We start from the raw sequence: 23,798 nt of genomic DNA on the forward strand, positions 1-23,798 counted from the left end.
ATACTGAAGTTGTCCCAGTTATTGTTTATTAATGACGGTTTTAGTCTAGTCTAGTTTAAGTCGGGTGAAAAATGTGTGTTGATTACATTATTTTTGTTTAGTTTTTGTTGGTGAAATGAACACTACTGTTGACTGAAGATGACATCAATGTTGCTCAGGTATCAGGTAACAACCAATCACAGCACAGCTTTAGAAAACAGGTGAGCTCTGATTGGTTGTTGCCTACATTGATGTCATCTTCAGTCAACAGCAAAGTGGCAAAATGGCCGCCCCTGAAATGGATAAAAATGGCGGGATTTTGATAACTCATATTCCAAAAATGTAATATTAAACAGAATGTCATATTTAGACTAGTGTGGTCACATATAACATGTTATTGCCAAGAAATGTTTAAGGTTGACTTCCACTTTAAATCAAACATAATGAATAATGGCATGTTTGTAAGATCAAGTAGAATTTGCATGCAACCCAGTCTCATTCGCATCTAATAGATCCATTCACGTTGAAATAACACGAGGCAATCGCGTTCATTCTGTTGAAAAATCTTACTGTATTTATTTATTTTTAATCATTCTGTTGGCGCCAAATAATAAAAAATAGGTTAGTGAAACATTGTAAAACCAGGAAGCATCTATACTTGTTGTGCTCTGCCGTTTGCCTTTATCTGCTTTTCTTGTCAATGGACTGTTGTGGCTGCGAATGTGCACCGAGATTTCCATACATTTTTGTATTGGTCACAGAGGCCTAACTGTTTTCCTCGGTTGACTTCACCACAATAGGGCGGCCGTTTATTAACAAGCCGACTGAAATCCCATCTGACAAGCTTGTGCTGTGTGGCCTTGGCTTTTGCTTTCACTGTAGGTGTCGCTGTCCTCTTCAAGCTGCATTGTTTGAACAAATGTTACCGACCCCGAGCTAAAAAGATAATAATCCAGCCACTTCTTATCTCATTCCCACAGCCCGCCAAATGTCAGTGCAGGCGTAGCCCCTGGCGAGGGCGCATACCGGTCGCCTCCTTCTAGGGTTAATAGGCCTACTAATAAGGCTGCCCCCGTCCAAAAATGAGGTCTGAGATTCCCACGCGAAGGGATTAGCCTGTCACCTTTATCAAACAAACTCGGTCACCTGTGCGGAGGAAGAGACGGAATTCTTTCACACAGAGTACCTGCAAAATCACAGAAGGAATCCAGCAGTTACTCAGGCGTCATCCTCTCTCTGATACAACCGCTGAAATTTGGAAAATTCCTTTCCTTCACAGTGAGCCGTGTGAAATAAGAGAGATGGTCTCAGCGGAACTTCAACTGGGTTCATCAAAAAAGGATGGTACAAACGAAATGAGAAAATACTGCCACTGTTACAACTCTCGACTATTGTAGTGCCTTGAGATCCAAAGTTGAGCTTTTCAGTCTGCGTATATCTTAATGCTAACATAAATTAGCATGTATGTTATTTAGCCCTTTAAGCAGCTGATTGTGTACACTGACCATGTAAGATTATTCACATTCATACAGTATATCTTTTATCCTTTGTAGAAAGACTAATAATAATAATTCCGAACTAGAGCAGTTGAGGCATTGTTACGACTCCCACTTGCTTGCTAGGCAGGACACGCCCCACTGCAATATGATTGGCTGCTGCACACAGGCTTGGACTGCATGTAGTAGCCAATCATATTGCAGCTGGGCTTGTCCTCCGTAAAATACATCTGGGATTCTTATGCTGCATTCAAGGAAGGTCGGAATTATCCCACTTAATATCCCAGTTCCTACCTGAAAGCGTTCGAGGCGAAAGTAAACAATCAAAATGGCGGATAGTGATTTATTGTTTTTTTTGTTTTGATCCTCAAAATACATTTTGACCTCCAGCAAACTTGCCTTCTTGCAATACTGTCCCGTATGTCATGTTATGTCAAGTCATGTCAAATATTTAAGAATGAAGAAAGATATCTAATTTCATACTCAAGCAAATTTGGGTGTTTTACCATTCACGCAGGGTATGTGTTTCCTTAGGAGTCGCCATTGTAGAGTGACATCAAAGTCGGTAGGTGAAGTCAAGGTCCCCCTTTTTTTTCCTTTTTTTTTTTAAACTTTGTAAGTGGGATTTCCGAGTCAGACTTCCCACTTTTCTCGAATGGAGCATTAATAACGTCTCAAAGTACCGATAGCCAACTTTCTGTCACATACTGCCCCATGTGGCCAAAGCTTGCACACTAGAAGAAAGACGTGGCATTTAATTGATGCAGTGTGACAAACATTGTTTCATTCTATTTAATTATGTCATTAATGTATGTTTTTTTATGAAATGCAATATTTTGGAGTGCTATTTTTTCTACAGTGCAAAATTTTTGTTCTTTATCTTGGTAAGGCAGAAACGGATTCATGTAATTTCCATGTATTTCAATGGGAAATAGATGATTGGCGATACAAGCATTTTTAACAACTCTGACACTACCTCGGAAATCGGAAAATCTCCTGGTTGATTCTAAGCCCTCCATTCCGCGAGAACATTTTCCAGGCAGTGTGTAAGGAAGAGTTGCCCCATTCTCCACCCAGTAATGAGTGTGGCGTACCAGCAGAGTCATGTGGTCACGGAGCTTGTACGCCGCACGCTAGCAGCGTCCTGTTCCCTTCTCGGGACGTTCCCAGAAGGTGGGGGGTCTACGGATTGAGCGCTGTGCCAGTCTGCGAGGGGTTCTGGGAAATGCATGCATTCCAATCACCCCTGAGTCCAAATGTGTGTGTGTTGGGATTGGGCGAGCCGGCGCTGGCTAGCCAAGGCCGCTAAGTACATAGGAATGTCGCCTTGGCACTCCACCACTAAATCACCACCAAAACAAAGAAAGATTTATAAAAAGAGCCTTTCTTGCCATACCATAATAGACACAGTGCCCCAAATTAGTTGCCTGTGGTGTCATCTACTTAACACAAATAAACGCCTCCCTCAAATAGACTCCTCCTTTCCCCCCTCAGGGGAAAAAAACAACCACTAAGTGTCATCACTTCAGGGATTCCCAACCACTTTGCCATGAGAGATCATCAGTCGTGCCTCGGGAAATTATCTGATTTCACTCGAGTGGAGCAAAAATTATTTATTTACTCCAAATCATCTTTGTTAATCTATCTAGGCCAATGACGTATAATGACAGGCAAAACAATAAAATAGCTTTCTACTAGATGCCCCGAAGGTGCATAAATGACCTACTTTTCCACTTTTTGCTTGGTGGTGCGCCATTGAGATTTACCTGATGTAGAATATGTGCCTTTGAACTGTGTTGCTGACCAAAAGAGCAGCACCTACCGCATGTAAAGATTGTCAGCGGTCTAGTAAACTACCTTGTTAGCGCTTGAGCATTCATTTGTGCCTGTTTTCATTTTCTCTTTGTCAAGAGACTGTAGACCAATTACAACAACACGTTGAGGTTACACTAAGACTTTGTATTTTACAAACAACAAGAGGCGAAACATTGAAAAAATGTTGTACAAAGCTATGTCATTTTAGCTAAAGAAAGTCCGCTAGCTTAATACTAACATACATTAGGTTAAAGGAAATTAGCTTAGATATTAACGTAATTATAAACTTTCTAACATAGAGCAGCAACTGTAAACTGAAAAAAAGTGGTATCAAACATCCCTACTTTTGATTTTTGTTTTAACCTCTAGTTTGACTCAACGTCAATTGTAACTTGCTTCGTCCCATCTACAATTGAGAAAATAAATCTTGAAAATGTGCAAATTCCGCATCCTGTATCTGTCCGATCTGTGGTCTACATCCTGTGGAGGTGAGGGCGTGGTCGGCTGCAGGTCTGGGCTCCATTTGCGCAGCGTACTTTTAGCGTGTCTAAGCGCTACCATGTGTTCACGGCTGTTGAAGCATGTAAGGACTGTTTGCAGAGTGGGGGGGGGGGCACAGGAGGGGAGGGACCGGCCACAACTTTTCAGGGTTTGGCTCGGGACTCTTTTAGCTGTCAGAAGGCAAGGCTGTGAGTCAGCGATGATATTAAGAAGGAGGGTGCGTGCTGCAGACATCTCTCCTCTCTTCCAAAGCCTCCCCCACCATTCTCATCCTCTCTAACTCCCCCCCCCCCCCCCCCCCAGCCCACCCCCCTTGCTCTGTAATGAACTCCCCTTATTCACTGGCTAATGACCGCCTTTGATCTCCTGTCTGAAAGACCCCTGGCTTTTGCGTCCCGCTCGCCGGCGTACTCCCATTTGACCAGTGTTTGCCCGTCCAAAAAGCTCAACGATAACGTTTGCATTTTCCCGCATCAGTCAGTCGTCCTTCACAGTGTCAGGAAATGCTATTTGCTGTTTTATTTACACCACACCTAAAACTACTTGCACCTCTAAGTAGATTAAAAAAAAAAATTCTATATTCTATACTAAGGATCTGTAGCTTGGATCACGACTCTTTATCATTTACTTTGCCAAATGTTGAGCAGTTAGCCATTAGCATCTGATCAGTTGTTATGTTAGCCATTAGCAGCTGATCAGCTGTTAACCTCCAAGCCTTTCTCAGTATTGAGTAGTTTTACACCCTGCTACTATTCATATGTGTGTTCTTGTCTTAAATCTCCTTTGTTTCTTCTTCTCCTGCACAGTCCAACAAAGTTCCTGTGGTGCAGCCGTCCCATGCCGTCCACCCTCTCACCCCGCTGATCACGTACAGCGACGAGCACTTCGCCCCGGGTTCCCATTCCGGCCATCATCCTCAGGATAACAAACCACAAGGTACGTCATACGCACGCCTTGCGGAATACTTTTTAGAAACAGTTTTTTGAGCTTTCATCCACATGCTTTTGGAGCCCAAAAGGAGATTATTTTGAAACCGGGTCCTGGGAAACACAAATAATGTGATATCACTGTGTCGGATGTTCTTGGTGCCAACATGGGCTTTGGTTTTGAAGCAGAAGTTGTGCTTGGTCGTCAGTCCTGACAAATGTGCTTGCTTCCTATTCCTCGCCATTGTTGTGAGAATATTGTCATCACATCGCTGGGGCAGTATTACAACGCCACTTTAAGTGTGGCATATAAATGTCAGGGTTTCAGCATCTCCGTGCGGACACACAAATTGATTTTTTGAAATGATTCTGTGGCTGAAGCAAGTTTTTGAAAAACGAGTAAGAAAAATATTTTTAGACGTTTGGATAAGAGTGTGGGGCAGTTTCACTTCCCGTATTTTATTTATCATATTATATTATATTATATGCTATGCTATGCTATGCTATGCTATGCTATGCTATGCGTGGCAACCATACGCTTCTAACCTTGCCAGCAAGCTGAATTCTTGCGGTATTTGTGAGTTTACAAACTCCGGAGAAAACATCTTGTACCGCTCCCGCTGATACGTTTGCAACCGACCAATCAGGCGTTGTTTAGGGTTGGACGAAACCAAGAAGCGCCGATGCCGGACGAATGGACGTTGCAATTAATTCTGTTCTCGCAGCATTACTCACCGTTTCCTTGTTGACTGTTGAAAAGCGAGAGACGCTTCGTTCATTTTCATCTGATGTTCGTGCTCGTATGTATGTTGAACAATTCATCAAATTCAAATGACCATGTAGTAGAATGCATTTGAATTTACAATATTTCAAAACCGTTGACAACCTTGGTGCAAGTAACTAACGAACTAACAGAAAAGTGATCCTCCACTCCTTCCATGATGTTTTCCAGGTTGAAAGAGAGGCTGAAGGGTGAAGTTTCTATAAATAAACTTGAGTGTACTTTGGCGTCCGCCGTCAAAAAAAACTCCCAAACTGTCACATCCGAGCCGTCTTTGCCTTGGTTTCTTCTCCAAACTCGTTTGAAGGCGCCTGTGGGACGTCGCGCTGCCCTTTTCCCCTCCTCCTTGCCAACCCTCCCCCCACGTCTCTGTAGCAACATCAAGCCAGCCGAGCTGACAGCCGCTCGGCATCGCAGCCGCCGCGCGCTCGGCAGGCGAATCCTCCGTCGTGTTTTATTTCCATCCGCTCCCCTGCACCTTTTTGTCTCTTCTTTTTCTCCTCCTCGCCTTTCTTCTTCCACTTGAGAAGCGGCAGAGTGATCAGACGGCGATGTTGGCAATGATGATGATGATGATGATGGTGTTGATGATGAGGTTCTGAGGGAGCGTCTATAAATAACAAGGTGGAAGCGAGATGAAGGCGGCTGAGACGTCTAAAGAAAAACTGTGCTTGCTCCACATATGTCAGAGGAATCGGGCATCGGAGGCGTTCCGCAAAGCAGGAAATAGTTCATGTCGATCAGGACAGAACACAAACGTCGTCGTCGCGTACAGTTGATGAAGTTGGCCTCGAGCTGGTGACGAGTGCTGAGAGATGAGCAGCGTGGTGGTTTAATTGCACCCGTCAAACTATTGTTGTTACACATATGCCGTATATACAGTAGAAATATAAATAAAGCCCTTTTTTGCACCTGTCTTCAAAATACATCAAAGATCGACAATTGGAGCATATTTTACACAGCTTGTTTCTTGTCTTGCTGAAATCAGCACTTTCTAGCCTGTCCCATGTAAAGGACGCAGCCCTCACCCCGCCATTGGCGAGCACCCAGAAAGACAACACAAGTGTTGATGTTTACTGTATGTATTTGGCACATGAGCATATTCTTCCAGATGGTTACGAAAATGAAAGTTCAAATACTACAAGTAGTATGTCTTATCATATTTTTCCCCCAAATAAAGTTACACGACGTCATCAAGTCATAATATTGCGATAAGTGGACTGTTCTCATGATAATATTTTTTTTCCTCTTTTTAAAAGATTGACATTTTAATCTCATAATGCCACATTTTATTATCGTGATTTTGAAATTTGTTTTGAGATTTACGACTTCTCTCTTGATGGTTCACCTTTCAGAAGTTTATTGTTGTAACATGACTTTTTGCGTCATATCACAAATTTATTCTCTATCAACGAAAATAACAACATAAAGTCTCTCTTCATCTTATTGATTTATTCTCATACAATGATACTTTTGATGGTCTTAAAAACTTGATCTTAGTTAAACTACAACATTTTTATCATAACATAAAAACGAACAAAATTTCGCAAAAAATACTTTTTTTCTTGTAATGTAATTTTTTTTTTTTTACCAAAACTTTATTCTCTTAGTACAACTTTTATGTCACAATAAAACAAAAATATGTATGCACACAACTTTGTTTAAAAAAACACAATTATTATTTGTAGCGCTAATACTGTTATATGTTTAATAACTAAACAAATCTGTGTTCTCGCTGCTCCGTCCGTCCTTCACGGAGCGATGGCGTCCTGGGCCTCCTCAGCGGGCTCACACTTTGATCTGCTCGTTAATTATGAAGAACAATCACGGATCTTCTCATTATGAGATGTAATATGCGTAGATGGGCGGGAAGGAAGGTCGAGCGAGGGCCTTTGAACATTCGTAAACCTCCCTGCGTCTTTTTGAAAAATGGATTTATAAAACGGCAACTCTGATTGGAATGGCGATGGTTTGACGGCGAGAAAGGAAAGGCCGGGTGTCAACGGGAACGTGTGAAACGTGAGGAGGGGGTGACAGGAATGGGAGGGGGTGTGATTAGTCACCTTCGGGGGTGTGAGTGACAAGGTTAACGCGCCTCGTCTCCCTCCTCCTCCTCCTACGCCCTCAGGAAGGCTCTAGGGAGACTTGGGGCGGGGGGGGGGATTAGTGGGCAGGGGGTAGTGCTACGCACGCCACAGATCCAGCGCCGCAACACGAGCTTTGGAAATCTAAGCCCCCCGCTCGCACTGCCTCTCTGAGGAGGAAGGACTCCTCAGACCACAGAGATTGAGGCAGGGAGAAAAAAGGTTGTGGCTTCATCAGGGATTAGAACGTGGTGATAATCTGCAGGCATTTGCCCTCTTTGTGCATGAGTGTGTTGATGTCCACACATTATGGCATATGAAAGAGCACTTATTCTCACCTCGCTTTACCTTCCTCAGCAAAGGTTTTGTTACATTTTGAATGCTCTTTCAACCAAGCAGTTGGGCTCAGTTTAGCAGGCTGGGCATTTTTGGGCGTGTGTAAAATTGTATTACTTGTACAAGAATAAATTTGTCAAATCAGGTCAATTTTGTTTTTTTGGAAGTTTTCTCAAGGCATTGAACATATTGAGCAGATCAAGAAAAATGTTTCTCATACATTATATATAGTCCATTTGATTAATCTGCTGGACGATTTAATTGGCAAAAACATTTTTTATAAACACATTACGATTTAAGACAAAGATATTTATTGACACTTAACCCCCCTCCCAAGAAAAATCAACAAAAAAATTGCGGGTTTTTTTTTTCTGATTTTTCTCTTTTTGAAGTTAAACATTTTTTTTTGTACAATCAAATATTTTATCTTTATTGTTGTAAGCGTTGAGGCCAAAATAATAACGCTAACTCTACACTCTCATTCACTGACTCCCACATCATTCACCAGACCAGGCCCCACCTTTTAAAGGCACACACACTTTATATTATTATAGTGTAGAACTTCAAGGTGTCGAACCCAAGTGAACAGCAACACTACCTGTGTCTCACATGCACATTTTGTTGTTAAGGGGAAGTCACCCCCCCCCCCCAAAAAAAAAAAATTCTTGACAATAATATGTTCTATGCAGCCCCACTGGTCTAAATATTGCGTTAGTGGAATAACGTGGATAATGTCCTAAAATTAATACTATTACAGTATGTAAATAACCACAACATCATCAAAAATGTTTTCATGTTGTTTGTCGTTCATGTTTCCATATCTAAATGCTGGATGTCCATAATCGTAATTTGTGTCTATTGTTTCTGCTGTAGGAATGTCCAGGCATCATCCGGGACCAGAAATCGCCAACTTCTACTCGCTGTCTCCGGGAGGAGTGGGACCGCTCACGCCGCCACTGGGATGGTGACTAATCAAGCGATCTCATCTATTTTGGTGTCTTGCTCTTGATTTGAAACCAATTCCTCACCAGACTTCTGATGTTGCAGGTTTTCCCATCACATGGTCCCCGGACCACCTGGTCCTCACGCCACGGGGATCCCCCACCCGGCCATCGTCAACCCCCAGGTCAAACACGAGCCCCTGCACGAAACCGACATCATGCACATGTGAGTCCCGCACACAACCACCCCTCTTTCACCATAATGCCACTTTCAGGTATTCCAGTAACAAACTGGCCTTCCCTTGAAGTGAGCCATCTTATCTGTCGGCTAGGGCTTGTTGAAGGGGCTCCTTTAGCCCCTGGGTTGATGGTGTTGCACTCAGCCAGCACCAGATCCTGGTCCCTGATGATACCGCAACACGGCCTGATAGCACCCTGAAGTGGCGATCGCTGATAGCTGCATTAGCCACGGCCACCCTGTCGTCTTATTAGAAAGTTTCGCCCTAGTGCAGCAGCTGAGAGAGAGAGAGAGATAGGGACTCTTTCGGTCCATGTGTTCTCGGTCCAGGATCTCTGACTTTAGATTCAAATAGGAATAACAAATGACCAATTCATAATTGTATTTATAATGAATATGTATTTTGTTTGCAGGAAGCCACAGCACGAACAGCGAAAGGAGCAGGAGCCCAAAAGACCGCACATCAAGAAGCCGCTCAACGCCTTCATGCTCTACATGAAAGAGATGCGCGCCAACGTGGTGGCCGAGTGCACGTTGAAGGAGAGCGCCGCCATCAATCAGATCCTGGGACGGCGGGTAGGTGGTGCTCGCGCTCACACCTTTTTTTTCGCTGTCATTTTCGATATGAACATTTCAAAGGTGCAGATTTTTTTAGATTAGAAAGCAAAATATTCTTTGAGATTATAGTCATAACATTATAATTATAATAATAATAATAATAATAATAATATTTTTATTTATATAGCACCTTTCAAGCAACACAGCACAAGGTGCTTTACAAACAAATAAAATACAAACACATACAAGCCAACAGGCAGTTAAAACAGTTAGACATAAGATTTAAAAATAAAAAGAACAATCAATAATCATATTGAACAGTATATATCGTAAATTAAAATAGGAATTTTAAGAGATAAAGTTATATATTTTTTAGAATAAAGTTGTTTGCATTTATCACTTATTTTTGAAAATATCTTACTTTTTTCTATTGAAATTACAATGTTAATCTCGAAAATATACAATTTTTTTCTCCAAAAATATATTTTTTTATTCTTTTAAAATTCTGACTATAACCGGGAAAATATTCAACTTTATTTTGTAAAATGATGACTTTAATCTAAAAAAATCGGATTTATTCTTGTGAAATTTAGAATTGCAAACTATACTTTTTTCTTGAAAATGTATGACTTTTATTCTCGGACAGTCACAAATTTTATCTCAAAACAATACCGTTTTTACTCTCTGAAAAATTATGACTTTAATCTCGAAAAACTTTAATCTCATAGTGTAACAGTTGTTGTTGGGGTTTTTTTTTGTTTTTTTTTAGGGTAACTCCTTTGTACTATCATGTTCTTCCTTTTGTACCTGCACCCACTGAACATTTTGTTCTCTTATCTGCTAAAAAAAAAAAAAAAAAGCTCTAACAATCCATTAACTGACAAAATTTTCTTCTTTTGTGCTAAAAACAGTGGCATGCATTATCTCGGGAAGAGCAAGCTAAGTATTATGAGTTAGCTCGCAAGGAACGACAGCTCCACATGCAGCTCTACCCAGGCTGGTCTGCCCGAGACAACTATGTAAGTACCAACAGTACAGCTCTGCAGAGGTGCGTGTATGCATGTGTGCGCGCATGACTGTGTGCATGTGCGGGTGTGTGTTGAACAAGTTAAAAAAAAAAAAAAAGGAACACAGTCTTCTCTACAGTCCCCTGCATGCTTAATGGACTCCATTTGAGCCGACTCTTTGTTTCAGCCTAATGTGTAATTCATAGCATTGGATAGATTGAAGTGTCACTTTTTATAGCCACCGCCAGTGAAATTTGCCTGCTAATGATTGCGCAGTTTTTTGATGTTCAGATTTTTTTTAAGAGCCTTTAAAAACACAACACTGTGTAAATGTGTGCGTATGGCAGTACAATAATATACAATACTGTACAACTACAATATACAGTATATACATAATGTAAATACACCAAGGGGAATATTTTCAAGTCATATATTTTCAATATTAAAGTCAGAATAGCTTTTGAGGAAAGAAGTGAGATTTTAAAGTTTAATTAATTAATTAAAGGTGTTTTAGTACATGAATAAAGTTAAATATTTTCGAGAATAAGAGTAGTCTGTTTCCAGGGAAAATTTGGATATTATTTTGATAAAAGTAATTTTTGGGATAAATGTTTATTTTTTATTTTATAGAAGAAAAAAAATATTCTTGTGATTGAAGTAGTAATATTATGTGAATAAAGTTGTATATTTTGGAGCCTGAAGTCGTAATAGTACCAAAAAGTGGTTCATTTTGAAGAATTTTTAAATATGCAGTATACATATTTTTTTATTATTATTATTATTTAAATATGACAATCAGATATATATTTTTTGATAAATTTTATGAGAGAGAAAAAATCTAGAAAAACATCTATATTTTTGAGAGTAGTCATAATATTAGGACCATAATATTTTCTTTTTTTTAAGAACTAAGGTCTTCTTTTTTTTAAATCAAAATAATATACCAGTGTCACATACTGTATTTTTGAGAGAAACTATATTTTTTTATAATTTTGATGGGGAAAAAAATCAAGAAGATAATGTATTATATATCCAGGAAAAAAAAGTTTGATAGTTTTAAGGCAAAAAAAATTTTTGGATTAAAAAAAAAGTTGGAAATTGAAGTCTTACTACTGTTTGTCAGTAAGGGGGGGAGGGAGGGAGGGTGAGAGAGAGTGAGAGAGAGAATGAGCACCAGCCTTTATGAAAGTGTGGCTCCGGCACTCACGTTCACTCCACCACCAGCCCAAAACAGAAAAAAAAAAAGAATTTGAAAAAAAAAGTGCTTTGTGGTGTTTATCTGCCTCCCCTCGGACATCGACGGCATCCTTCCTCCTTTCCTGCCTCTGCTGCTGCGCCGCCAAACACAAACACCTTGCTGAGAGACATTTCCTCACTAATATAGGATATATTGATATTGAGTGTAAAAATAAGTTTGCCACGGTATAGCAAAACTAAAATAAAGTCAAATCACTCATAAAAAAAAGAGGCATCCGGGTTGGACTAAATGGTGTGCTCCGTCAGTTTCGAGTATTCCTCGAGCACCCCCGACCGTGTATGTGTGCGTCTCCTCTTTGCTGGCAGATTAGCTCTTGAATAAGTGGATTAGCAGGGAACCAAAAGTGCTGCTTATATTTGAGAACCTGGAGAATCCATACCTATATTCTCCCCCCCTACATCATCTCCCCGGGGTGACAATAAATCCTCAGCACCCTCTTTGGGAAGAAAACGTGGAGCTCGTCGTTGTCGTTGAGCTTAATGCGGGTGAGCATTTTTAATTGGGTTTTAATGCTAATGTCCATTAAGGGGGACTTCAAAGACTGGATTGGTCAATCGCAGGACATATATAGACATTCGCACTAGCATTTACATCTATCGAAAATGTGGGTGCGTGCGAGCTTCAGATATGTCGCCGGGTTGAATCGAGTCACGAGTTGACCCAGCCTCATAAATTCCAGGTTTTCTTGAAAAGGAATTTTTAATCACGTCCTCCCTTGTAGATCAATCCTTGGTGCGCATTTTAAACTCAACCAATCAGAGGATGATAAAACGCTGACATCACTCTGAAGGATTTGAGACAACGTAGAGTTGTTAGTCACAAATCTGATTGATTAGCGATTTCAACGATATATTGCCACCATGCAGGATTCTAAAGATGTTGGGTAAAATAATACTTGCACGGCAACACATCAAGGCTGAAATCCGATTGGGCAACAACAACAAAAAAAATCCACGAACAACTGGAAGCTGCAACTTTGCTCACTTTAGCATCGACTACAAAAAGATGTCTTTCCCTCTCATCTTGGCTTTTTTGTTGTTGGCGGCGGCGGCTTTCCGGAGTGTCCGGGTGGGATGCCGGTGGGATGTCCGGCAGGGGATGAGTGAACATGGCAGCAGCCAATCAGAGTGGTCTAGTGAGCGTGAGTGCTGGAGCCACACTTTATGCGTTCCTCTGTATATTTTTAGGGGAAGAAGAAGAAGCGGAAGCGGGAGAAGATCCAGGAGTCGGCCGCAGGTGAGTCGCCGCAGCCGCCACTCGCCCGCCGCTCGTCCCCCCTACGACGTCCCCATCTTGTCTACCTCACGTCCTCCTTTGGGATTAGTCTGGACATTTTCTCTGCGACTCGGCGCTTTGCACGTTTGATTTGCCTTTGCTTCGCCCGTTCAATGTTACTTCCTGCTGACCTCGTTTTAGAGACGCTCTACCTTTAACACCATGATGAGGTCATCGCTAGTCCCCCACCCCAAAAATGCAACCTACAAATTCAAACGTAACACATTACTGGGATGTTGCTACACTTAGCTTCTGTACTTTTATTTTATTTACTTTTGTTTTATGATATTCTACTTTATATGTCATTTTTGATTAGCTTTTTTTTCTAAATATTAATTATTTTATTTAGTATGGAATGGAATGCTATTTATATAGCGCTTTTTAGCTTAAAAAAAACAACAATCGGTATCTTTTAAGTAATATTGCTGATCACTTTTACCCACTAAATTATTAACGTTTTTCTTGTTCTATATTTATTCAATTTTATTTACTTATCAAATTATTATTACTTATATCTATAGGCCATTTTGACACAGTGGAAGTGCTACATAATATTTTATTTGAATATAATTAATTTTTATTTTTTTTACCTGTCCTGAATAGCCACGGTCACGTTTTTCTTCGTTGCCATCCGTGTCGGCGTCACAGCAAAAGCTCAAGAAAAAGTCAAGCACACGTGTTGAGTTCATACTTTTCTGCGCGTCTGAGAGGCGAGTTTCTTCTCATGGCGTGGCTAACTTTCATCAAAAATGTCTTTAGCCATACTGTGCTGCGCAGCCAAAACTGGCATGCTACCAGCATTCAGCTTCTACGGTTGCATCCCACCGAAAAGCCAAATAAAAAGCAATGTTTTTTTTCCCAACTACATTTCACTTTCAAACTGTACGTTCGGCAGTAATGAGCTCATGAGATGCCATTTTCTGCAGGTACGGGCCAGAGAATGAAAACGGCGTACATCTAAGAAAACGGTAAGAAACACCTCCCCTCTCCTCCTATTAGGTCATCACGTGTCACCTGTCTTTGAAAAAAGCTAACAGACTAATCCTAAAAAAGGTCCATGCCATAGTCATTGTGTCCATTAAAATGTGTGTGTGTGTTTGTGTATCTTGGAGCAGCAATGGTGGATGAAGTGCGTTTTGAAAAGAAAAAGAAAACATCTGTGTTCATCTATTTTGATTAAAAGGATAAATCCAGAGCAGGGTTTTTTTTTTTTTCAAGTTTACATCATCTTTGCTCCATATGGTCTGCATGTGTCGCATCTCTTTTGTCAAGCAGACGTTCAGGAGCTTCTTCTTTTTATGAGCTGCTTTGCCTTAATAAGATTTCACGCTGTCTCATCTATGGTCGTAACAAAGGGCGAGATGTATTGATTGAGGCAATGTCAAAAAGTGTCACCTGGGCTCAAAAAGGAGCATTATTTGGCAACTTGTTTGTTTCTTCCCCGCTACAGTATTTCCCTTCCTGTGAGCAAAATATGGACTATTGGTTAGCACATCTTTCATCTTCAAGTTTTAAAAAGCACACACATATTATTGACAGCAAATGTGGACAAAAGCTTGGAAATTTTCTAAAACGTATGATGGAATAGTCAAACATTTACAGCAAACCAAAACAAAAAACATTCACAAAGACAATTTTACATTTTTAAAAAAGTTTTCATGAAAAATTTTAAACAAAATACTGATTTCACACAAAAATGTATAAAAATGTTATTGAATAGGCTTGCATTTTCAACTTTTTTTCTATATATTGTCAAGGATAAAAGTCCTATATTTATAACAAAAAAATGTTTGAAGAAAAATGTGTTTTGTCAACCAACAAGTTTGACCAAATTTCAGCGGAAAAAAAACAACCTTTTCAAGGAAAAATATTTAAAATTTTGACAGGAAATGTGTACATTTTCAGCAAAAAGTCAGACATTTGTAACTTTAAATTTAAAACAAAAAAATGCTTGAGAAAAAAACGTATATATTTTCAACCAACAAGTACATTGCTTTTTGGCCCAAAAAAAAATGTTTAATTTGGACAGAAAATGTATCAAATTTTCAACAATGAAATCTTACTTTTTTTTTACTTTTTTTTCCCTTTTCAAGAAAAAAAAGTCATGTCATGAGTTGTATTTGTTTGTAGTTTTCAGCAAAAAAGTCGAATATTTAAAATAAAATTAAAAAAGCCATGTTTTTGGCAAAAAAAAAAATCATTTTCATCAAGAAGAGTTGTTTTGATGAAAACATTTTTTAACAAAATATACTTCTTAGAGGAAAAAAAACTTTTTGAATAAAAAATGGGTACATTCTCGACAAAATATTTTAATAGTTTTATTCATTAAATTTTTTCCACATTTAAAAATAAATTGTAGAATTTTGACCAAAGCAATTATATATATTTTTTTTTAAAGGAATGTCAACCAATAAGATTTGTTCTCAATAAAAAGTCAAATTTATACTTTCAAGGAAGAGACATATATAATGTACATCTATTACACATTTTTTATGACATTTTCATCGAAAGAAGCCTTTAAAAAAAAACAAACTTTTTTTAAAGTAGATTTGTCAAACAACTTGTTGACAAGACACTTAATTCAGTTCAACGAAACAAACAAAGTTGTAGGTTTTCGATCCCCGTCTCGCCCAAAGTCAGCTGACTGGCCCTGTTTCCAGCTGGCCCTAATGAGGACAAGCGCCGTAGAAAAAGGTTGGATGGGTATTTACCTCCCTGCCAGCATCCTGTTATTCCACCCCCGAAAAAGCCGGTCACTTGTGACTAATCTGCTCTTACGTCAAAAACGCCACAAAGGTTTCCACCCCGTCCATCGATTTATGACCCACTAGCTCCCCAAATTGGGCTGCCTTTTCTCTTCTTCTTTTTTTTATCCCCCCCTCATCTTTCTCCTTCCCCTTCTTCTCCTTCTTTCGCCACAGTTGGCTTTCAAAGCGCTAAGAAGCCAGTCTATCTCTGATCCAATAATTAGCAGCGCCTAGCCGCGGCGGGATGGACACCTCAGTTGATTCTCGGTGACAGCCCTTGACGCAATATGCATAATGCCGAGGATCCTGCCGCAATTCCCAGAGCCCTCAATTTATGCAGATCCCACAGGGCTGGATTTGAGGTTCGCTCCATTTAGATGCCAGCAAAAAAAAAAAAAAAGAACATGTTTGTTTAGTTTCCATGCAGCCACACTAACATCTGAGGCGCTTTTTTTTTTTCTTACTTTTGACGCTACACTTCAACCAAAAATAGCCAAAATTTCATAAAATACTATTTTGTATGTTTTTATATATATATATAAATCGTAACATTGATTTGTTTTGTTGTTTCCCAAATCAATACTAAATTTGCGTTCAACAGCTCTTCAAGTTCTGTTAGCAATTAGTATTCCGTAATGAATAACGTAGAATTAGTTTTTTGGTTGTTGTTGTTTTTTTGCTAGCATCTAGAAGTTATACAAATGGCTAATAAATGTGGGATGAAAAATGTGAAGGCAATTTTTGTTGCACCTTGAAATAATTTCCACTTCCCAACTGTAGGGGGAGCAAAACTAAAAGAATTTCTTTTTCTCTTAGTTGTTTTTGTGTTATGAGTTTCCGCTCAGTGTGCTTTTTGTAAGACCGAGCCGAGTGGTGTTTAACATTTGGACGTGGGTGCTTTGTTATCGTAAGCGAGACAAACCATGGGACCACCGCAGAGTTGGACGCCACCACTGTGGAATAAATCTTCCGCAAGTGGGTCTCGGAAATGTTTTTGTCTTAAGAGAGGGTTTTTTTTTTCTACATCTTGTTGACTCATTGCTCTAAATTCCAACTTTATTCATCTGGCAACAGATCATAATTGTATTTGAATTCTTATTCTGACTCGCCAGGGTCCAAAAAAAAACAACTCTAGGATGTCATCACTGTGTCCCGCCACAAGGGGGCCTGACTGCAATTATATCGAATGGAGCCCTCCGCCACCTTTCAATTTGCCAACATAACCCCCAAGCTGAGGTCGCTGGGCCTCCCAGTACCTCCCAACTACTGCCATCGAAGTGACCTCGGATAATTAGGGAGGGAATGTGAATCATGGGAAGAGTGACTTGACGGATGAGAGGAAGATTTTACATGTGTGACTTTAAAAGGAGAATAGAAATACAGAGCACCCACCTAATGCACCTAATCTCTCAATTGCAACTGAAAATTCTAACTCAATCCAAACAAAAATTATATATGATACATGTTGTTTTTCCTGGGTTATTTTATTTTTTTGTAAAAAAAATATGTCTTCATTGTTCCGTTGACTTGCACAGGGTGCTTGCTGTGCTTACACGATGTTTTTTCTGTATGAATGGCTGAACTTCCTTCTCCATCATATGTCCGCAATGTTTATTCACCAGTTCATGCTTTTTTTGTGTGTGTGTACAGTACTTGAAAATTCCTCACTGTACACTCTAAAAAGTGAATTGTTGAACCAATTTAAGATTACAAATTGAATTGTTGACCATCTTTAAAAAAAAAAAAAATTGCTTCAATTGGTAACACACGATTGAATTGAGTTAATCCAAAGTGAATATGTTAAGTTTAATGTCATTAAGTTTGATGACATTAAACTCAATTCTGTGTTGCATTTTGAAGCGATTTTTATTCTCAACTTAAGCTGGTTCAACAATTCTCTTTTTAGAGTGCACTAAAGGACAAACTACTGTAAAGCAATCAAATGTTCTACCCTTTTTTTTTTCTTCCATATCTTTGTTTTTGTAAGCGTTAAGTGACCAAAGAAGTTATTTTGTTCATTATGTATTTTTGAATCGGCTTCAAAAAGTCCCTATCGGTCGGGCCTTAGTCCATCTAACTTGCACAATATCATCAGCAATGATGAGGTGGCCGCGTATGTGTCGGTATCTGCGATTTATCGTCCTTCCTTTGAGAGGAAGCAAGCATGAAAAGGATCTCGTTGTAAAGCCTCGACCGTGTTTGTTGACACGTGGCCTGTTGTTTAGACTGCTCCCCTGCGCGCGTTAGCCCCGAGTCACGGGCCCATTGTCAAGCGCCGCGCTAAGCGCCATGAGGGTCTTTGTCATGTCTCCAGCGCTTCCTGAGTCCAAGTCGCGGGACCTTGCCAAACGCTTATCATGCTGAGGAGGGGGGGGGGGGGGGTCGGGGGGTATCAAGAGGCAGGAGGGGAGGGAGGGGGGGCACGTTGTTATTTTTTCATTCGATTTTCTGCTTTCTCATGCTTCAATTACGCCAACCTCGCCCCCAATTTTGAATCCGGTGCTTTCTAAATAAAATGGGAGTACAGCTTTTGAATGTCCACTGTCGTGAGCGCGAACCTTAAAAGCGCTTTAAAAGTTTGGACTCCCGTTCCCGCCCTCCCTCCCTCCTCGTGTTCACTTTCAAGCGGGACCACAGTGAAGGGACCAGTCATTGTTCAGACTCTTTCAACGTGCCGCCACCCCCCCCCCCCCCCCCCCCAACCCCCTCAGACTCGAGCTGTGCGGGCCCCCCATGGTTGCCGCGTCTGATGAGGCCGGCGCCTCCCATTAGTCACACCCACACATGCCTGCGGTTTGTGGGCACACTTTTTCAGGTTCGAGCCCTTCCTGGCCGGCCTCGTGGTGGCACGTTATTAAAAAAAAAAAATCTAAATAAAAGTGAGTTGGGCAAGGAAGAATTTGGAGAAAGTGCTGAGTGTGCGAAACCTCCTCCTTCTGCTCCAGGTGCGTCCTTTAATGGAGCCGCTCATTTTTATTCCTCCCTGGCGTAATTTTACTGCCGCCTTTGAAAAAGCCGGCGTGAAATGTGCACACTAAAGGTCACCGGATGGTTTCCTCTCAACAGGCCCGTCGAGGTGTCGGCACATAAGGCAGGTTGGCTTCCAAGTTTTTCCAGTTTTCGTTTAAAAAAAAAAAAACATCTAAAAAAATATCCTACTTTTTTGTCTAAATTAAAAATAAGGAGTGCAACGGCAGTTTGAGGCGCTTTTCGTTTTTTTGTCGAAAACGTAAAACTTTTTTCTCAAAATTTGTAATGCAGCAGCAGATATTTTCTTCTCAACAGGCCCGTTGAGGTGTCTGCACATAAGGCAGGTTGGCTTCCAAGTTTTTCCACTTATATATATATTTTTTTTAATATACAACTTTTGATATACTGATTGTCATGCTGAACCATGTGAAAAGTTTTTATTTAAAAAAAAAAAATTTCACTAAATGGCTTCATTTAATATATTCAGTCGGTCTCTTTGTTTTTTTCATTTAAAAAAATATATATATTTTTTAAAAATTCTAAAATAAATATCCTACTTTTTTGTGCAATGGCAATTCGAGGCGCTTTTCATTTTTTTGTCGAAAACGTAAAACTTTTTTCTCAAATTAGTAGTAATTAATTAATTAAAAGTAATGCGTTTATACGACTGTTTTGTTTTTCCCTTCAAAATGCACAACTTTTTCATCGAAACTAAAGCTTCGACTTTTTGTTTAATACAAAAAATATATATACTGTCCAAGGTGGAACAGTGATGTCATCATGCATCTAATCATCTGAAACGTGCAAGCCGCAGCGGCCGCATGAGCGCACATTTTCAATGCGACAACGTCCTCCTTTGGCAAATTCTACCAGAAAGACACAAAATGAATAAATCAGTGCAGAAACAATTTGTTTTCTACAATTGATGAATCACTCAATTATGTCCCAATACTTTTGTCCATCTTGTGTCTTTTCCCTCCGCCATGTTGTCTCCCAAACCCTTTTAAAAGGCCAATTTGTCTGCCGTGTTTTCCTTCTTAATGGCACCAGAAGAAACAGCTCAGTAAAGGAGGAGTAGGAAGGGGGGGGGGGGGTTCAAATGGATGCTCAGAGGCGGGCCTCTCCCATCCGCGGCCCCCTTTGATTGGGCGCGCGGGAGGTTGAAAGCGGCGATTGAGACGCGAGGCCGCGCCAGTTATCTTAACCTCACGCACTTCAAACGCCCGGCGGAGAGCTCGTGTCCCGGGACAGGGATCACCGTGTGTGTGTGTATGAACAGAGGAGCGCTTCATTTCCTGTGAAAAAAAAAAAAAAAAGACTAGCCAGCATTCCTGAGTGCTAATGCAGGCGGGAGGAGGTGGAGAGGAGGGGTCAAGTTGCTCCTGAATCCTGCTGTTTGTGTCGGCCGGACCTTGTGAAGTGTTGGAACGCTGCCGACAGACACACACACACACACACACACACTCACTCCTTTCCCGGAGCAGGAAGGCCGGATCGTTTCATGTCTGCGGCGTCTGCAAACGGGGGGAGTTTGGGTTGATGTCAGGATGGGGCGGGCGGAGGCCGTGGTGGCTTTCATGCAACATGTGGTGAAGATGTTTCAAATGCGGCTAACAGGAAGATGCTAGCTTAACAATTGATGTCTTTTTGATTTCCAACTGTCGTACAGTTTAGAAGAAACTCATTTGGGATATACGAAGGCGTATTAGGGCAAATTTGCGAGAAAGAAATTTGTAAATTTGCCACTTTATAAAGAAAAGAGAAAAAAACTCAGAAACTTAAAAAACTCAGAAACTTACGAGAAATACACGTAGCGTACTTGGAAGTTAATTTGTTAAAATGTATATTTACTTAAACGTTTATGTTTCCAGAATTATTATTTACACATTCATACATTTTGGTATTTTTTTTCTACAAGCATTGTCGCATCTGCTGCTCTCCCGTCATTCACTTGCATTTAAAGTATGCTAGCTTCTGATTGGCTAGTGTTAGTCAGCTGATAGGAGGATCAGGAAGTGTTGTCGCTCTAGCTGCCATGTATGATGAATAAATCCGTCTCCGTCCTGCCTTTTCATTTTGTAGCTAACCCTAACCAGTGTTCCATTAACCACCAACGAATCCTCACATTAAGACTATAGCTGCGCTACGTGTATTTGTCGTAAGTTTGAGTTTTTTTCTCGCAAATTTGCCACTTTATAAAGTGGCAAATTTGCAAGGTTTTTTCTCTCTGAATATTACCCCCGCTCTAAAAATATATATGTATACGTGCCCCAAATATGCCGTTGTAGTGATCCAAGTTTTCCATTTGTCATAATTTTTTCTTTATTTTTTTCCTAATTCATATCCAACTCCTTTGCGTTGCTATGGCGACACGTAACCACCCCTCACGTCTTTCTGTCATCGCAGGAGGAAAACGGAACAACTTCTCCACGTGCAGAGCGAAGGCAGCCACTGCGGGGCCTCTGCTCGAGATGGAGGCCTGCTAAGATTCCATGAAGACCCTCAGAGGACCAATACCTCCCCACCCCCCCACCCTTCACCCCTTCCAACTACCCCACCTGCCCATCACTTATCACCCCCCCTGAAAGTGACACCTCACGCTCCCCCTGCTGGAAAGACACTGAACTGAACACGACAATCACTCACGTTCTTTCACTCAAGTGTGTGTACGTGTGTGTCATTTCCTGTACACACATACGCACATGTGCGCGCACACACACCACCTGCACACTCCAACTAAGTTATTGTAAGTTATTTGTTACGTCTTGTCAAATTCAGGAGCGGGAGACCTACAAACTTCAAGAAATTCATTAAAAGCTTCAAATATACGTCACGTCCACGTCAATAAATGTTGACTATATTTTTCCATAAATGTAGTTTAAGGCCCTCGGGGCGTTCCCCAATTGGTTAGGGTCAACATTCCCGCTTTTTCACTGGAGACCATTCTGGGGTTCCCGCCCCCCTCCGACCAAACGGACCAATCACCTCTTGTCAATTGCACTAAGGAACTTGGAGGGATCTCGTCTCATCTCATCTCCACACTTTTATTTTGTTTCTCAATAAGTTGGACCAGTTTTTCATTTACTTTGCTTTTTAATCTTGAGCCCTTGTTTTTTTTATTTCATGGTGTACATTTCTTTCCTTTTTTTTTTTTTTATATTGTTTTTATATATATATATATATATATAAATATATATATAGTGCGATATATGAACGTAAGCTTTGGACACACAGGAAAGCCATTTTTTTTCTTCTCCCGGAAGGTTTTTTTTATTTTATTTTAATTTTTTTTTATAATCTTGTAAACTAACGCAGTGTGAGTGTGGGTGTACTTTTTTTTCCCCCAGGTCCTTTTTCAGGCGACGTGCGAGAGTGAGGCCTATATTTTATTGATGGACAAGCAGACAAATGAAGCAGATATTATATATTTACCCCAGCACTTGACAGTCTCTTTCATTGCAATGGACCTTTTTATTTCCCCCCTGGTAGCAAAATAGTGAGCTCTTTGTTTTTTGTTTTGTTTTGTCGTCCCTCCACCACGCAAGCATCTCTGTGATATTTTCTCTATTTTACTATTGCGCCACGACGATGATGATGATGATGATGATGACTTTATCCCATGTTGATACAATTTGGGGTCGCTTGTCGTCTTGGAGGAGCACTTTTGCTTCCCAAGTGGTCGTCTTTGAACTGTTTTACGTTTTTGTTTTTGTTGTTTTTTAAGAAAAATCAATAAAAAGGCACCATTTGCTCATTTGATCACTCGTGTGTGTTGGTAATGGAAGTGTGCAAATGCACAAAGACTTCAGGATTTATGGTATAGTTTTAAGAATTAAATTCATACATTTCTTAAAAGGAAGAAGTTAAGTCTGAGGAAAATAACATTTTAGGGATGAGTATGAAGAGCCCAGACTGTTTTACTCTGATTGCACCTTTCAGCTTTTATCTTCCCTCACTCCACAGTTTCCTTGGGGAGGGGCGGAGTTTTTCTTACTGCATTTGAAGTCTTTGCTTGAAAACGGTGGCTGTCGCTTTAAGATACTCGCATGCGCACCATGAACGAGCCTGACACAAATGCTGCAGTTACGCTTTGGGCCAGAGGTGGCAGTCGCGAGTAAAAAAGTGACAAACTGCACAAAATAACATATGTCGACAGTCATGTTTAAAAAATATATTTTTGGGGGGGGAATTCATGTGTGACAAGTCATCTGAGAAAAAATAATATTTTGAAGAAAAATAAAAACAATTTCAAATTCATATTCATATTTCCAGAAAAAAAGAATATATATCGAGTTGAAGAAATCTAGAAAATGCAGTATATATTGAAGGGGAAAAAATGGAGGTGGATTATGGACTTTTTTAAATTCTTTTTCAAGAGTTTTTCATTTGTTTGTTTTTTGGGCGGGGGTGAGGGAGGGATTTTTTTATTGAAAAAAAATCTCGTATTTACAGAAAGTCATGTTTTCAACAGAACACTATATTTTCACTAACCTTGCCAGCAAGATCAAATTCTCGCGGTATTTGTGAGTTCACAAACTCCGGAAAATGCATCTTGTACCGCTCCCGCTGATACGTTTGCAACCGACCTTTTTCCGATCGGACCAATCAGGTGTTGTTTAGGCAGGAAGAAACCAATAAGCGCCGATGGCGGGGGGAAAACAAACAAACCTAACAGACGAATGGATGCTTAATTATGTTCTCGGAGAATTACTCACCGTTTCCTTGTTATATATATATATTTATATATATATATATATATATATATATATATATATATATATATAATTTTTATTTATTTATTTACGTTGGTAAGCCACAAAAGTTGGGCAAATATCCAACGGACATACGAGACAAAACTGGAAAATTTTGGCAAGGCACATCAGCTT

The 23,798-nt window shown here is 40.2% G+C and overlaps 1 protein-coding gene across 2 annotated transcripts in view; it reads left to right on the forward strand.

Moving 5' to 3' along the window:
* Window positions 1–22,671, forward strand: part of lef1 (lymphoid enhancer-binding factor 1) — a 59,057-nt gene extending 36,386 nt beyond the window's left edge. The window contains exons 4-11 of one of the 2 annotated variants that reach the window (XM_077570207.1): window positions 4,598–4,727; window positions 8,792–8,882; window positions 8,966–9,085; window positions 9,511–9,673; window positions 10,567–10,674; window positions 13,108–13,156; window positions 14,122–14,163; window positions 21,319–22,671. In XM_077570207.1, coding sequence (XP_077426333.1) covers window positions 4,598–4,727; window positions 8,792–8,882; window positions 8,966–9,085; window positions 9,511–9,673; window positions 10,567–10,674; window positions 13,108–13,156; window positions 14,122–14,156 — 696 coding nt within the window. In that variant the 3' untranslated portion in view covers window positions 14,157–14,163; window positions 21,319–22,671. The remainder of the gene's footprint in view (window positions 1–4,597; window positions 4,728–8,791; window positions 8,883–8,965; window positions 9,086–9,510; window positions 9,674–10,566; window positions 10,675–13,107; window positions 13,157–14,121; window positions 14,164–21,318) is intronic. The other variant, XM_077570208.1, reaches the window with a different exon arrangement.
* Window positions 22,672–23,798: the final 1,127 nt, after the last annotated feature.

This window comes from Vanacampus margaritifer, chromosome 7 (genome assembly GCF_051991255.1).
Source record: "Vanacampus margaritifer isolate UIUO_Vmar chromosome 7, RoL_Vmar_1.0, whole genome shotgun sequence".
NCBI lineage: Eukaryota > Metazoa > Chordata > Actinopteri > Syngnathiformes > Syngnathidae > Vanacampus > Vanacampus margaritifer.